The 17,580-nt window shown below is 37.2% G+C and overlaps 1 protein-coding gene across 1 annotated transcript; it reads left to right on the top strand.

Moving 5' to 3' along the window:
• Window positions 1-1,432: 1,432 nt before the first annotated feature.
• Window positions 1,433-3,722, top strand: LOC145167231 (RNA-binding CRS1 / YhbY (CRM) domain protein). The gene is made up of 4 exons (XM_079086361.1): window positions 1,433-1,674; window positions 1,761-2,049; window positions 2,172-2,573; window positions 2,712-3,722. Exons 1-4 carry the CDS (start codon window positions 1,601-1,603, stop codon window positions 3,633-3,635), a joined length of 1,689 nt encoding a protein of 562 aa, XP_078942487.1. The 5' UTR covers window positions 1,433-1,600; the 3' UTR covers window positions 3,636-3,722.
• The last annotated feature ends 13,858 nt before the right edge of the window (window positions 3,723-17,580 follow it).

Genomic DNA, 17,580 nt, shown 5'->3' with positions numbered 1-17,580 from the left:
TAACAAACAAATATTGTAAAATGCTTATTAATGTTTATATACATGTGGTGTGGGTCTCGGACGTTGCATTTTTCCAATTTCTTAAACCTCAGATCGCAACAGTATAATGTGGTGTGGTGATAAAACAAAAAGATAATTATCTTTATAAGTCAATTTCTTTTTTTTTTATTTTATATTCTTATTTTGATTTGGTATAATATTTAACCTAAATGATAAATAAATTTAAAACCACACCATTTGGTAAATATATTTTTAAAATACATTATTTTGGTATTTAAAAAAAACCTCTAGATTTTACATGGGAAAAAACACATGGTCGTTTTATAGTATTTTATTATTTAAGATATTAAATATAAAAATTAAAATTACTGAAGACAAAAAATATCAGAGATGAAGACCAATAATATAAATAAGAATATCATCTTCAATGAAGTTTGCTCCATGTATTATAGGAATTTAAAATACAAAAAATAGAAGTAGCTTCTATCTACATCAACAACATTACTCATGTCGTGACCAATTTAAATGGTCATAAATATTATTTTAAAAAAATTTAACTGAATCTATTAATATTGCAAACATTATGATCGACCACCTTAATAAAAATGCAAATTGATTATCAGGGTAATTACATTTTCGTTTTCTTCACATTTAGTCAACCTTTTTTTTTACACATCTAGGTAACGAACTTGTTGAAAGTCTCATATCTTTTTTTTTTTAAGAAAGACAAGTCTGCTATTGTTCCTGTTGGTCTTGGAAAGGTACCTACCTCATGATTGATCTATGTTTATAAATTATTATTATGACTTTTGATGTTGCATCATCTATGCTATGCTATGCTATCTAAGAGACTGTTTTTTTCCTCATACTCATACTCATACATGATCTACTAAGCTAAGCTATATATATATATATATATATATATATATATATATATATATATATATATATATTACATCCATTTCTTCTAACGAGGAAAGCCTCGTATCCTGTTTCATTCTGTATTTAGTCAAAAAGATCGGTTCAAAAAAAATTAGTCAAAAAGATACCATATATCATATATATATATATATATATATATATATATATATATATATATATGATATATGGTATCTTTTTGACTAATTTTTTTTGAACCGATCTTTTTGACTAAATACAGAATGAAACAGGATACGAGGCTTTCCTTATTAGAAGAAATGGATGTAACCTGTTACACCGATCGTAATGGTCATATGTGAACACTTTAAAAAAGTTCGTTATTTAGATATATACGGAAAAAACTAGCTACCCAGAACAAACCACCGAAAAATTAATTACATTAATAAGTTGATTTTCTTCTATATGTTATATGGATTATTTCTGTAATTTACTTGATCATTTAAATTTATTTATATTTTGTAAAGGATATATGCGTCATTTAACCAACGATAGACACCAAAGGCACTTGGGGGCCGAAGAAGCTAAAACCCTGGATGAAAAACCCCAAAATTCATCAAAAATTGATGCTGTTAGCCAAATCATAGAATCAGCCATGGAAACGAAACTATAGCAAGCTCACATCTTCCACAACAATCAGTTCCTTATTTTTCTTCTCCGTCCAATGTTTGCTACAAAAAACCTTCAAAAGCGCTGTTTTCAAACAATCACCTCCCGTTTCATCACCAATTGCTCCAGGTACGTATATGCGTATAACTCTCTGCATATCCAATGACTTTAATCGAACCAAATTTGATTTAATTGATTGATTCTTTATGTTTCAGGGATGTGAAGTTGTTAAGAGGTGCGAGTTTCCCCAATATTACACCAAGGTATGCTATCGATTCTAGTTTTGTGATTAGAGACGAGACATTTCTGAGCTCAATCAGCTCGCGGAATTGCTTCGATGGATATCGGACGTATTCTACTTCTAAAGGTCGGAGTATGAGGAGTAAAGTGGAGATGCGAATGAAGAAAGAGTCTGGTAAAACCCTAAGGGAGATCAGGCGAGCTAAGAAGATACAGAAGAAGCTGATGACGGATGAAGAACGCCTCATTTACAACCTCAAAAGAGTACGTTTCCATCTTCCGATCTCCACCACACTAGTCAATTACAAAATACATCAATCAAACCTTCAATCGCTGCATTCAGAGCTTCCTTTTTTCAACCTAGAAGTTTTGTGTCTATTTTTCAGGCTAAGAAAAAAGTAGCGTTGCTTCTCCAAAAACTGAAGAAATACGAGCTCCCTGAGTTGCCACCACCACGACATGATCCTGAGCTATTGACACCTGAACAAGTTCAGGCATTGAAGAAGATTGGTTTCAGAAACAGGAATTATGTTCCAGTTGGTGTTCGTGGAGTGTTTGGAGGTGTGGTTCAAAACATGCATATGCATTGGAAGTTCCATGAAACTGTGCAAGTTTGCTGTGATAATTTCCCCAAAGAAAAGATCAAGGAAATGGCAACCATGCTTGCAAGATTAAGTGGTGGCATTGTGGTGAATATACATAACGTGAAAACCATTATCATGTTTCGTGGAAGAAATTACAGACAACCCAAGAATTTGATACCTATCAACACCCTTACAAAAAGAAAGGTTTGACTTTACTCTGTTTGACTTATCTCAGTTTACAGTGTCTCAAGACTCTCAAGTCACCTACTTCTGCTTGTGATTTTTGATTATTTAGAGGTCAAAAAATCATTTTTTGAATAATTACTTTGGTATCACACACAGGCATTATTCAAAGCAAGATTTGAACAAGCCCTTGATTCTCAAAAACTAAACATAAAGAAAATCGAACAACAACTTAGAAGAATGAATGTAAACCCAGATGATCCAGTTGCAATGGCTAGCATACAGAGAGTTGCATCAACGTTTTTCAATGCTATCGACAAAAGAGAAGGAAGCCCATATGTCTTCCATGGTGATAATAATAAACCTAAAGAATTAAATGGTTTAATGATTAAAGAATCAGAATCTGGTGAAGAAGATAGTGATCAAGAGGAGCTTGATAAGTTTATAGCAGAGATAGAAGATGCAGCTGATAAAGAGTGGGAAGAAGAGGAAGCTGCTGAGAAAGAAGAAGTGAATAGGATTAGGTATCTGTATAGAGAAGATTATGATGGGAGGTATACAAAGCCTGAAATGGGTAGAAAGGCCCCACAGAGGGGTGGGGATAGTGAGAATGATGTGGATGATGAAAATGCCCCTGGTTATGTGTATGGTGCTCCGAAGGTGGAGAGATGGAAAGAGGGTAGAAATGGGAAGTTTGGTAATGTGGGGAGATTTAAGGGAAGAGATGAAGGTAGTGGTAGTGAGGATGATGAAGATGATGAAAATGAAAATGACGAAAATGCCCCTGGGTATGTGTATGATGTTCCGAAGGTGGAGAGGTGGAAGGGGGGTAGAAATGGGAAGTTTAGTAATGCGGGGAGATATAAGGGAAGAGATGAAGGTAGTGGTAGTGGTAGTGAGGTTGATGAAAATGACGAAAATGCCCCTGGTTCGGAAGATATGTTGGATGAATTGGAAAGTGTTATGTTTGAATCTGATGAAGAAGATACGAATAAGGGGAATAATGAATCGAAATTATTTTCAAAATCAGAAAGCAAGGTGAAAACAGCAAAAAATATGGATGAAGATTGGGATAGCGATTAAATTTTGATGAAATATTTATGTCCTGTTTTTACTTTGAATGATTATTTTTATTATATCTGGTTTTATTTATTATTGAATTTCTTGTTATTCTTGAAATATTACCTGTGAAACCTTGGGTTTGTTGATTAGCTCACTTGCAAAAGTTGGTGTTATTTGTATTCTAATGTGTCACCATTGGATTTACTTCATGGGTTAATTGCAAGAAAATCCTTACTTTTTGACTGTTTAACTCTAGTATATATTTTTTCAATATAGCCTTGTAGTCGTAATTATCTAATGACTTGGGCCCAAAATTTATATGGATTTTTATGTAAGACTCCCAAAGCAAAATAGTTTAGGAAATTATCAAATTAAAGACAATGCGGTCATAATAGTCATATTTAACATTTTCAAAATTTTCGTTATCTAGAACTCTACAAAAAAAATATCAAAGGTAGTCAATCATAATGTTTGCTATACTAATAGATTCAGATAAATTTCCTTAAAGCAATATTTATAACCATTTATGAGCATTTAAATTGGTCACATGTTAGGAGTTGTTATATATATATATATATATATATATATATATATATATATATATATATATATGTGTGTGTGTGTGTGTGTTTTTAAGTTTAAATGAGAATAATAAATAAAATGAAAACGTGAGAACACTACTTGTATCTTATTATTCTGCTATGAATTTAATGTGTAATATAATAGTAATTATAATGTGAATATTAACGTATAAGTATTCATATATTCATTTTTATTTTAGGGTAAATTACACGGATGGTCCCTGTGGTTTAGGGTAATCTGCGTGTTTGGTCCCTAAGAACTTTTTTTAACTTGGACCGTCCTTGATTTATATTTTTGTTGCACGCTTGGTCCCTATTAGTTCTAAAAAGATTGATATACCCTTGCTGATTTCTTTTTATTTTTTTTAAATTATCAATGAATATTAATTAAATGTGAAAATGATATTAATTAAATATTAACATTTGATGGGTCCCACCAACCCATTACTACTTTACCCACCCCACCCCCACCCCCTTCTTCTCCGGTAAACAACCCACAACCTCGTTTTCTCCGACAAACCACCCATAACTCCGTTTCATTATCTTCCGACCAAAACGCCACCTTCCTGCTTGCTCACATCCTTGGGTGTTTCTTGTAAGATCCATAACCAAGCTCATAACTACTAATCAATTTTGTGAAAAAAAAAACACAACCAAAACCAATATCTGATGAAACTATATTCAAAACAACAAAATCTGATGTAATAGAAATCACAAAACATCACACAAAATCTGATGAAACATCAATTACAATCCAATCGATGAATTCAATGTTCTAGATTTCAAACCTTATGCCATCAAATCCAAAAAATCCCAGAACAACATTTTTGTCATTTAGTTTCGTTAATAGATGAGAGAGGAGAAAACGAGGGAAGTGGAGAGAAGCTAGAACCAGATGAACCCAATCGACGAAATCCACCATTACCGAGCCATCTGGCTTTCAGATCTCATTCTCTTTTCTTTCTCCCAATGCAGCAACGCTCCAACCACCGAACCTTAGACGCCTCTGGTTACTTTCTTCTCTCATTTTCTTTTTCTTTCTCGAGATTGATGATGACGGTGAAGGGTTCTAGGATCCAGTGATGGTGGACGAGGACTGAAGCAGGGACGGTGGTGGGTGGTCTTTCACTTGCTGACGGTAATAAGCGGAGAGATCTTTTCTGCAACATTGTCACTGGAAACCACGATCCAGGGTTTTGATTTCACGATGGTGAATTTAGGAATGGTCGCCGGTCCAGGGGTTTAAGGGCGTCCGATGGTCCGATAATTGTGGATCCCGTCGGCGATGCTTTGTCTGTCATATTTAAGCAAGAAAGAGAGAGGCAGTAGAAAGGGAGGAAGGAGATGCAACTCGATGTTGAAGATGAAGGAGGGATAAATGATGAGATGCAAGTCGTGGTGAGGAAGGAGGAGGTAGGAGTGAGGCAGCCGAGAAGAAGGGTGAGGGATTGGATCGAACATCCAAGAGAGAGAGAGACGTAAAGGGAGTGAGTTTTGGTGGTGGACCCACATGGACTTTTTATTAAATAGTTTTTCTAAACAACAGTTAAATAAAAAATAATTCTAAAAATAAAATTATAAGGGTAAAATTGTCTTTTTAAGTTAATAGGGACCAAATAAGCAAAAAATTAAAATTTTAGGGACGGTCCGAGTTAAAAAAAGTTCTTAGGGACTAAACACGCAGATTATCCTAAACCATAGGGACCATCCGTGTAATTTACCCTTTATTTTATTATTCTACTATAAAATTCATATATATGTAGTAATTTAGGAAATTTTAACGTGACTATTAATGTTTGGTTGATCAAATATTCATTGATGAAAATAATGACATAATGTTGTATATATATAATTAATAATAAAATAATAACATAAAAATAATGTTATCACGTTCTTACTTTATTTGTTGTTCTCATTTGAACCATCCCGTATATATATATATATATATATATATATATATATATATATATATATATATATATATATATATATATATATATATATATATATATATAGAGAGAGAGAGAGAGAGAGAGAGAGAGAAATGAATATACCCTAGAAGTTATATAAGCTTAGGTACTCAAACTCATCATACCGCGTCGTTTTTGTATCATATATACATTGTAATTGTCCAAAGTTTTTAAAATTCAACTTTTAACTTGATTTACTTCCAAGATTTTTAGAAATTTCACCATTATCTTCCTCTTACATCCCATCTTTTTGTCGAATACCTATCGCGCTATATATATATGATAATTTCAAATAAAAATTATGTTAGAAGAAGATAATGGTGAAATTTCAAATTTTTTTGAAGTATATCAAGTTAGAAGTTGAATTTTAAGAACTCTGGACGATAACAATGCATATATGATACAAAAAAGTCATTGGATGGTGGGTTTGAGTACCTAAGCTTATATACCTTTTAAGGTATATTCACTTTTCCCATATATATATATATATATATATATATATATATATATATATATATATATATATATATATATATATATATATAGAGAGAGAGAGAGAGAGAGAGAGAGAGAGAGAGAGAAGTAGGTTCATGCGAAAACATAAATATCTTGCGAAAACGCGAAAACATATTTTATCTTATAAAAATCAAACACATGTACTATAAAAAAATAAATTTATTAGCAATAAATTAAAGATAGTAAGTTTACATTGGATGATGTTATGGTAATATAGATTTAAAGACGGTTTTAATAATTTTTTTTTTCACGTGCTTAATCATTTTTAAATTCATGTTTTCATAATAAAAATGTTAAAAATCATACTTTGCTAATATGAAAAAATTTCTCATCTATTATCGATTATCATCATGTATTTCAAAGTTTGGATGAATTATTTTTCAAAATATATTGTTGAGTTGACACAATATTATAAGTTTTTCTTGTTTTCTTGTTTTCGCAAATTATTTGCATTTTTGCATTAACCCTCCCCTATATATATATATATATATATATATATATATATATATATATATATATATATATATATATATATATATATATATATATGACAAGAGCAATAATATCGATGTATATAAAACTACTTCTATTTTTGTATTTTAAATTCCTATAATACATAGAGCAAACTTGATTGAAGATGATGTTCTTCTTCATATTATTTCTTCAAGTTATTGGTCTGCATCTTTGGTCCTTTTAGTTTCTAGTAAATTTTAACTTTTATATTCAATATCTTAAACAATAAAATTTTCTAAAACGACTGAGTTTTTTCCGAGTGAAATCTAAAGTTTATTTTTTATTTTATTTTATTTTTTTTTGTTTTTTTTTCAAAGTAATGTATTTTAAAAACATATTTACCAAAATGGTGTGGTTTTAAAACTATTTACTATTTAGGTTAAATTTTATATACTAAATCAAAATTAGAAGGTAAAATAAATAAAAAAACAAAAAAAGAATTTGACTTATCATGGTAATTATTTTTTTGTGTTGTTCACAACTGGGTAACTTTTATTTTTTGTACACATCTTGGTATTAAACTTGATGGAAGTGTTCACATATGACCATTATGACTGGATGTAAACTGCTACAGTCGGTCACAATGGTCATATATGAACACTTCCAAAAAGTTCGTAACCTAGATGTGTACAAAAAAAAAAGTTACCCACATGTGAACAAAACGAAAAAGTAATTATCCTAATAAGTCAATTTCCCTTCAACAAAATCCTTTCCAACAACCCCTCTCAACAACACCCTGTTCAATCATCCTAAGAAGAAGCTAATCAACACAGGAAACTCACCCGAAAGCCTAAGGGTGCGCTTTGTTATAGAAAAATGGATCATTTTTTTGAAAAATGTTTCCAAAAAAATGAGAATTTTGAAAAAGCGTTTAGTTCAACAAATTTTTAAAATTTTTTCACTAAAAATGAAAATTTTTCGTTTTCCAAAATTACAAAGAACTAAAAAAAATGTAAAAAACCAGTAATTACTGTTTAGCCCAACATACTCCTCTATTAAGCCAACTTTTGCCATCAAGCACTTAATGCTTAGCACAAAGGTCCAAACCACAGATCTGAGTTCTAATCAATGTCTAGACCCATAAAGTCACTGACTTGGTGACTTTGCATGCCCTAAATGAACCCAAACTCAAAATATAACATACTACTTCTATGAGAATGCCCTATTTCATGTATGAATGCATCTAGACCTCAAAAATTGCAACTTTATGACTCAAGGACCTAAATAACACCAGGAGTGGCAACTTTAAGCTTCAGAAACGATATAAACTCATGAGATCTCATAAATGGTACCAAAATGAACCAAAAAATCACACATGCTAGATCTAAGACATCCATGATCTAGTTCATAGCTTTTTACCTCAAACATACTGGAAATGAAGCCCAAAATCCAAATCCATAAGCTCTTCCTTGATCCCCATCCTTGCACCAAACTTCATCTTCTTGGAAATGGACCGAACACACCAAGAATGAACACCATGTGCTCAAAATAGCATCATGAAGGTTAAAGATCGATTTCTAGGGTTTTGAGGACTTGGAGGCTGGTAAAGAGGCCAACCTTTAGGAATAAATGTGTTTACATAGGTTCCAATACCAAATATTAGGGTTTTCTTTTATCCCTCGTATGCCCCGCGTACACCTCGTACGCCCAACGTACGAGGTTCCACACCCCCGATAGAACCTTCGTAGTATGCTACGTGTACCCTGAACTACGCCTTGTGTACCACCCTTCACACCTATACGCCCTGCGTACTTGCCAGGTACGCCCCGCGTACTCGGACTTCCCTTCAAACCCTACTCCTTCCAAAGACCATAACTTCTTCGATACACATCCGATTTCGACGATCCATATATCTGTGAAAAGGTAACGAGAAGCTTTATGCTTTAATCAACTCGTACCCGCCTTACCATATCCCGAACAAACATCCATATTCCATAGAAGGCCGAACTGACAATTTACCGAAAAGCCCTTTAACTCCAAAACACAAACCGAATACCCGAATCATCCAATATACATCATCCACTTCCAAATGAGCCAAAAACTAACTTCTTCAAGGATCCTAAGCCCGCTAATACCCAGTCCTTGATTACCACCCCGAAATGGAAACGGTCTGAAACAGGGTGTTACAACTCTTCCCCACTTAAATTAGATTTCGTCCTCAAAATTATTCCTTACCATTTCCGACATGCTAGACAACCTGAGCAACACAGCCACAACCTCGAACATACCCCATCATTCGCCCAAGGCAACTGAAACCAACCCCCGCAGGGCTCCCTAAACCGTAAATGAATGAATCCTTTCACTTCCTGAAAATAATCCCTTGAAAAGTAACCATAACTATTCATACTGAGACCTGAAGTCTCGAGATGGTCTGACTCGCTGCAGATCGCCCATACGGAACCATTGCTGAATCTGTCCCACTTAATTTCCCAACTGACTACTCAAATTCTGATGCTTGAGATTCCCATTAGAAGACATAATCACAGACTGTCACAACTGGCAAATTTAGGGTTGAGAATGTGATTCATGTACCTACAATCCCTCTATGTAACCTTATTGCAGTAAGCCATTAAAATTTAAAAAAATGGCAATGTTATACGTACATGCATGCATACACTTAGAGTCAAGCTGTAATAGTCTCTTGTAGGCCCAAGTTTGATCCAATAGCTAAACCAAATCTATTTTTGGTCCTTTGCTTAGAATTCTCGGCCCAAATACCCTAGACCAAAAACCCTTTTCCTTTGGGCTTTATTGGACTGAAAACCCCTTTATTGGCCCAAATCAAGTCCAAAAGCCCATACACACCTAAAAACCAAAAACTCTTCTATTTGGGCCATAGTGAAACCGAAAACCCATATCATAAGGACCGAAAACCTCATGGAGAGGTGTTTTCGGCCACCCTAAAAACCGAAAACCCTCTCTCAAGCTAATGAAATCGGATTTGGGTTTAGACAAAAAAAAAAGAAAAAGAGTTAATCAATTTAAAATGTGACACCTCACTTTTACCCCACAAACTCCCATACAATTAACCATCATATATCCATGCATATATACTAATGACAATCAGATTTCTATGCTAATTATCCACCATGTATCAATAACCCACCATCCTTTCCTTTCTTTTAAACAAGGTTGTAAAAATCGCTCGGCGGTAGCTCGGCGGTCGACTGGCGATAAGCGATTAATCGGACTAGGCGGGGATTAACCGCCGAGACCGCCAAGGTCGACTTTGACCGATTTTGACCAATTTCCGCCAAGCACCCTAATCGTAATCGGTTTAAGGCCGCCAAGCGATTAATCGGCCGCCAAGGCCGATTTCTGCAACCCTGTTTTTAAACTTGCGGCCGAACACACACACCCACACCAAAAATTTCCTTCACACATTTTCTCTCAAGTTTCTTCCATTTAGCCTCTCCAAAATCGTGAACCACCTTCAAGGGAAGATACTTCTTCAAGTGGTCCTAGAAAACTTTGGTAAGTTTCTTGTAAAACCCAAATGATTTTACATATTTTTAAGTTAAGATCATCTTGTTTACACACCATTTTCGTGTGCTAAAGTCCTTAGAACACTAGCAATTTTCGAGTGTTCTTCAAGTTGTGCAAGGCTAGGCTCGACATCTTCTACATTTTTCCTTTCTACAACTCACGAAATACCAAGGTGAGCTTCATACCCCCATGTTTTTCGTGTTTTTCATGCTTTTCGGGGGGGGGGGGGGGAATACAAAGTCAAGCTTCGTTTAACCATTGGATATTTACATGCACCAACTTGTTTATGGAATGATTTGTGCACTTGATGTTAAAAACTTCATGCTTACACACACAAAAATCGTGTTTTATAAACTTGTTATAAGTTAAAATGCGTTTGTCCATTGGACAATCTCATGCACTATGATTTTATGACGAACATGGAACATATTCTTGTATAAAAAGGTTAATATCATTGTTAACTACATAAAAATATTCACATATGTTTGTTATCATTTTTTTGTACAAAAATCGTGATTTACTTAAGTTGACCCAAAGATAAAAATATTTGTGTTACAAATTTATAAACCGGTACAAAGGTGTTAAACAAAACTACAAAGTTTGACATAAAACTTTTATAAATAGTTTTATTAGTAAAATGGTCATAGACTTGTCTTCACTATTTTTGTTGGTTTTAAAACCCAAGAAAATAATGTTATGTTTACTACTAGACATAACTATTATTAACTACATATATAAAGTTTTATAACTAGTTTTCGCATAAGAGGTTACAAGACAAACTATTGATAGAATAATTTGCGTGTCACAGAAAACGTGCCATAAAACGTGTAATATGAAATTGTTAAAAACGCGTGTCATAAGCTGCATGTTATGAAACCTGTAAAACGCGTGTCATAAAACACCTGTCATGAATTTACACTAGTGAAGTCATTTCATTGTATAATAAAAGGGAGTCGAAGTTCGCGTAAATCCGTTAATGCTCTAGTGAGACACTCTACCTTCATTGTACCTACCTAGCGTACACTCTAAGTCCTGTAATTATAACCAGAGTCTCCTGGAGAGAGAGCGAGGTAATTGTGTATAGATCTATACGGGGATTAACACCCCCACGCCTGAGTTGTTCGTCACAGCTAGACGGGGCTAGTCTAGGGTGACAACTATCTTACCGATTTCGATGCCTGAAGAACGTCGTAACATGCATACAGTTATATCAAACATGGTTATAATGACTCACATAGGGATTCATAACACTATCTTGGTTTACGGGAAGTTCACACTCCACTGGTTTTATAAATTATAAAACTACATACTATTTTTCAGTACACTATTATCACTATTCCGGTCTAAGGGTTTGAAGACTACAAATTTTCATATGTCAGAAAATATTGGATTTTCTAGGAACATACAAAGAAACATGCATACATACATTTTTTATCTTTGGTATAAGACATACAATTAAGTATTTTAGAAAATATCGGATTTTCTGGAAATATACAACACTTTTCAAACAAAGCAGATACAAATCGTTTTCATACAAAAATGCTTATGAACTCACCAACATTCATTGTTGATGATTTTCAAAATTACTTGTATTCTCAGGGAACCAATAAGCAGGCACTTGAGTCGTCGGGAACTGGATTTTTGTTGCACTTTGGAATTTGTTACTTTTCAGTTAATGTGTAACATCCCAAAACTCAAGCCCAAAAATTTCATTTTTATTTAAGTGTAACGACGTAAATTGTTAAAAGAATTTTTCATTTTTCAAACATAATAAAACTCATATAATATTCTCAAAATCTCATATATCAATGTCATCACCATAAAACATATCCCAGAATCTCAACACTTAATCTTCTGCCAGTGTGTACAAATCATGCCGGTGCCTTCTCGCGACTCTCGCTGGTACCTGAAACACATATCACATAACACGGTAAGCATAAATGCTTAGTGAGTTCCCCAAAATACCACGTACAACACATACGCCACTCGAGGCTACAGTACGACCCTCCGGTCGATGTGTCTCAGCGGGACCCTCCAGTCCCATAGCTCGTTGGACCCTCTGGTCCGGTCATAGCTCGTCGGACCCTTCGGTCTAGTCTGTGTCGTTGGACCCTTCGGTCCGGTCTATATTGTTGGGTCCTCCGACCCGGTCTATATCATTGGGCCCTCCGGCCCGGTCTGTTCAACACATAGCATACATATAACACAATGCACATAATCTCATATATACACATAGCATACAAGACCCTCCGGTCTACACATAAATACCACTCTAGGTAATGTATAGTGAGAATACTCACCTCGGGTAACTCGGATAATCTCGCACACGGATATACGGATCTAGCCCCCGCCTAATCACATAAACAATATCCTCGAATAAATAATGGCTCTCAAAGGCTAGATTAAATCCCTTTCTACAATCCCACAGAAGGGTAAAAGACCATTTTACCCCTCCTTGACCAAAAAGTCCAAATGTTGACTAAAACCCTAAAAGTCAACAAAAGTCAACAGGGGGCAGTACGCGGCGCGTAACGGCTCTTGTACGCGGGGCGTACTCCGGCGATCCAGAATCGGGGTCTCAAACCTTTACGCGACGCGTACTGGGATTACGCCCAGCGTAAGTCCCAGTTTCCTACTTTCTTCATTTTTGGTCTGAAAAGATTAAGACCTAGGCTCATAACTCAGATCTAAGCTCCCTACTGCCCCTTAAGTCATAAAGTCGGAACCTATAAGCCCTTGCATGGCTGTAAAGGTCACCAATCACTTCAAACATATATCCTCTTTTCCCATTAAGCCCTAATCTCATGCATGACTTAATCTCAACGTCCAATATTGGATTTTTATGAACCTACAACACATATTACACCGGAATAGGGCAGATCTAAGTTTATGGAGACCCTTTGCTCATAAAGTCTCCACCTTGGGACCAAAAACCCTAAAAATGGGTCCATAAAGCACAAATCAAAGATGACAAGGAAAGCTTTGAGCTTTTTACCTCCAGGTGAAGCTCCAACCTCTATAGAACTCGGATCTAAGCTTGCCCTCTAACTTCTAGCTTCCACCATGGCCTCCTCTTCTTCTTCACCATCATAAAATGACACTTTCAAGCTTAAGAACACACACATAAGCTTATAACGGATTTTTGATCTCTTAGGGTTTCACTCTCTGTAATATGGTGGCTGGGGTAAGGACCATATCATTCCTTTTATAGTCCTCAAGTCTCATTTAGGGTTTTGCATCTGAGCCAGTTACGCCCAGCGTAACTTTGGTACGCCCAGCGTACCTAATTGAGTCCGCGTCCATAATAAGCGCATGAGTACGCGCAGCGTACTCTTCAGTACGCCCATCGTACTCGTTTGCAACACTTTTCACTTAGGGGCTAAACTTGACAGTTTGGTAAATAGAAAGGGTTCAATAGATGTACTTAAATTTCGGGATGTTACAATTCTCCCCCACTTAAATAGATTTCGCCCTCGAAATCGCTTCTTGACCACACATAGCTCGAACCTAACTCGAGAAGCACCACTGAAAAGACCTCATATCCTGCCACTACCTTTTCATGGACGCCTGAGTCCAAACAGGAACTCCCAACTCTGGAACCCAAACCGACCCTTCTGCCGCTAAGATACCCCTTTCTGACTTTCCCAAATTCGGGAAATTCTAGTGGCATGGCCCGCCGCCAGACCGCCCACTCATGCTATCACCATGATAATCACCCCTCGAACATCAAACCCTGATAACTCACTGCTCCTCTGGTTCTCACAAGACAAAATTCAACAATCGGTTATCGATCATTCATACCAATGTACCAAATAATCTGGATCACGCCCCAAGGAACGGAAGGGTTCACATCCCACCAGGGCTCATCCACTGAACTGCTATACTAACCCATCCGAACAGTGAATTCTCAACACTCTGCCTTCAGACAAAGAAAATAATCATGCTCGCTCAGAAGTGTCCTCAGACATGAAAATAACCATAAGCCTCAGCTCCATTTCACATACCCCACAATATGGAATTCATCTCTGAATCCGGCATCTCATTCCATCTACTCAATACACCACTAGAATCAAACTCAACTCGAGAGTCTGGTCTGGTACAAAATTGGAACCACTCGTCCCAACGAACACTCAACTCGCGACCCATGACCCGCAACCCACGCGTACCTCACTGATCCACTTCCTTTTGGTCACGAAAACCACCACTCAAATCAGAATATAATGACTTCCGACAATCATGGAGACCCCAGTCTCGCCCCTGTTCGACCCCAGGCTTCCACAAACTCAAATATTAGGGCTACCCAAGCCTAAAACTCTTCTGCGTCAAGCTCTGATCAGAGAGCACTTCATCACAACATTCTCTTGCTGACCAGTGGGTACTGCGGCTTCCCGCAGTATCACGACGACCTCTCACTAAATAGTGAATACTACGGCTCCCCGTAGCATCACCACAACCTCTCACTGAATAGTGAGTACTACGGCTTCCCGTAGCATCACCACAACCTCTCACTGAATAGTGAGTACTACGGCTCCCCGTAGCATCACCGTAACCTCTCACTGAATAGTGAGTACTACGGCTCCCCGTAGCATCACCACAACCTCCCACTGAACAGTAAGTACTACGGCTCCCCGTAGCATCACCACAACCTCTCACTGAATAGTGAGTACTACGGCTCCCCGTAGCATCACCACAACCTCTCACTGAATAGTGAGTACTACGGCTCCCCGTAGCATCACCACAACCTCTCTGCACCGACTCATTGAAACTGCAGTTCCCCGCAGTCTTACCGCACTTACTCTTACCACTTCACAATCTCATCCTCAGGTTGACATCACACTGCGATCATTAACTCATGCTTTGCGGCCCAGCATAGATAGGTACACACACACCCATCTAGGCTAAGAATCACTACTTCGGACGACCACCGTCGTGACAAAAACCTCTTTTTCTCGCTGCAATTCACATTCTCAAATAAATCCATTTGATGTCAATTAGCTGAAGGGCCCCCACCAAAACCATAGACACCCGATACACCACTTGTCATCTCAAACTCAAACTCAAAATAATCCGAGATTTAGGACATTAAACTCGGATACCCCGGAATATTCCATTTCCCAAATTAAAACACGGAGAAATTGCCGACGACTCAGAACACGAAGATGACAATCCGAAACTTCCTCCTCTATTGCTCAAAACTCATGCAAGAATACTCATAACAACCCTGAAGTTGATCGCTCAATCAACTTCTTTCCTTCCCATACTGCATATAATAGCCCATACTCTGAACCAGAAACTCTCAACCGCCGAACTAACCTCACAAGCCAACCACCTCGTATTCACCATTTTAACCTTGAAGGATTCCTAACCACCACCAGGTCCCCGACCAACGGCCACTTGCCGTGGGGACACTCATTCTTTCTCAAACACGTACCACATGCACTATCTCACTCTGCATCTCTCCTTGACCAACAATAACCCTGGTCTCAGGAATCCACACCGCAGGCCTCTCTATCCAGTTCTCTAACCGCTCTTGAACAAGTCTACGATCTCCTCATAAGTACCCGGTTCTCCCCCACTCAGGGTTCGAACCATCACCAATTGGTCCGTCAACAATCTAACCCACATACTGTTTTTACCAATAATATCGCACCTACTCTTGGAAGGTGATACACAATGCTCGATGACCTCCCGATGGAAGTCAAGCAATCCCAAATTCCCCGAATCTCCGATGAAATCCTCATAAACTTCTCATCATGACTACCTCTAGTCATTTAGAAACTCGTACCATCCCACTACCGGACATCTCAACTGTCCAGTCGTAACCCTGACTCTCAGTCTGAAAATAACGAACTAACATATTCCTCATCCTCGACTCTTCAAACAACGTTCCATCACGTGGGTTGTAGTAAGAGTGGAGTCCCCATTACCACACTCGATACTCATCATAGACAATAAGAGCCACCACCCCGATGTCCTCTTCTTGATCGTCTGCCGCTGCAGCTAATACATGCCCTACTATGCTCAAATAGGGTGTATCTTTGTCCTTAACCATCTCAGTCCCCGCTGACAACCTGCTCAGTGATGCGGGCCCTAGTGTGGAGGATCGGGCCCTTGCGTTCCTAGAGGCCCACGATCGTGTGACTAAAGGGGCTTCACGGAAATGGCCATAACTCTGGCTACGAATCTCCGTTTCGGGCCTACGACCAGTCAAATCGAAGCTTGGAGCAAGGAGCGCGTCTAGATAAGTTCCCAAAGGGGACTTACCCATTTTTGAGTCCAGAAATCGCTTTCTAAATGGAGTTATGAACAATTTTGTTATTTTTCCTTAATTTTTGGGTTTTGTTTTTGGGTTTGTATTTGGCCCATGGACTTTTAGGGTTTCATTTTAATTTCTACTTCTTATTTAACTGTTTTTGATGTAATTTGGATGGTCGATCATCAATTTTATGAACTTTCGATTTTCTCCCAAATTCTGTGTGTTAACCCAGATTTTGAAGCCAATCCCACGGTATTTGTAGAATCAACGTGGTTTTGAAGAGATTGTCCTGGCTATTCTTTTAGAATCAACATGTTCATTCTTGGTTATCTTTGTGTTGTTTTTTTGCGCTGCATCACTCAGGCTCTAACATCACCTCTCGGCAGACATACTGCCCAAATACTCTGATGAAAGATCGTAACCAAAGCTACCCCACAGGGCTCGCCCCCAACTTTGGAAACCGAAAATCTCAATACCTCTCATGTTTCCCACAGGAACAGAAATAGCACCGCTCAGGTCACAAAAAATGACATCTCCACCATCGGCCGGTTGCTCAGCCCAGACCGTATTCTCCCATAACGCACCATCCCTACTCATCCCCGAGTCTTGCGACTCCAACTGGCATCTCACCAACACTCCCTTGG

This window comes from Lactuca virosa, chromosome 3 (assembly GCF_052849685.1).
Source record: "Lactuca virosa cultivar CGN04683 chromosome 3, Lactuca_virosa_CGN04683_v6, whole genome shotgun sequence".
NCBI lineage: Eukaryota > Viridiplantae > Streptophyta > Magnoliopsida > Asterales > Asteraceae > Lactuca > Lactuca virosa.
Note: the sequence above shows the minus strand (reverse complement) of the source record. Positions and strands in the feature narration are given on the sequence as shown.

Bases quoted from the DNA above. Each gene is read 5' to 3' on its own strand.
- LOC145167231 (XM_079086361.1), top strand. From the start codon at position 1,601: ATGTTTGCTACAAAAAACCTTCAAAAGCGCTGTTTTCAAACAATCACC. The intron at 1,675-1,760 runs GTACGTATATGC...TTTATGTTTCAG, and splicing joins TTCATCACCAATTGCTCCAG to GGATGTGAAGTTGTTAAGAG. The intron at 2,574-2,711 runs GTTTGACTTTAC...TATCACACACAG, and splicing joins ACACCCTTACAAAAAGAAAG to GCATTATTCAAAGCAAGATT.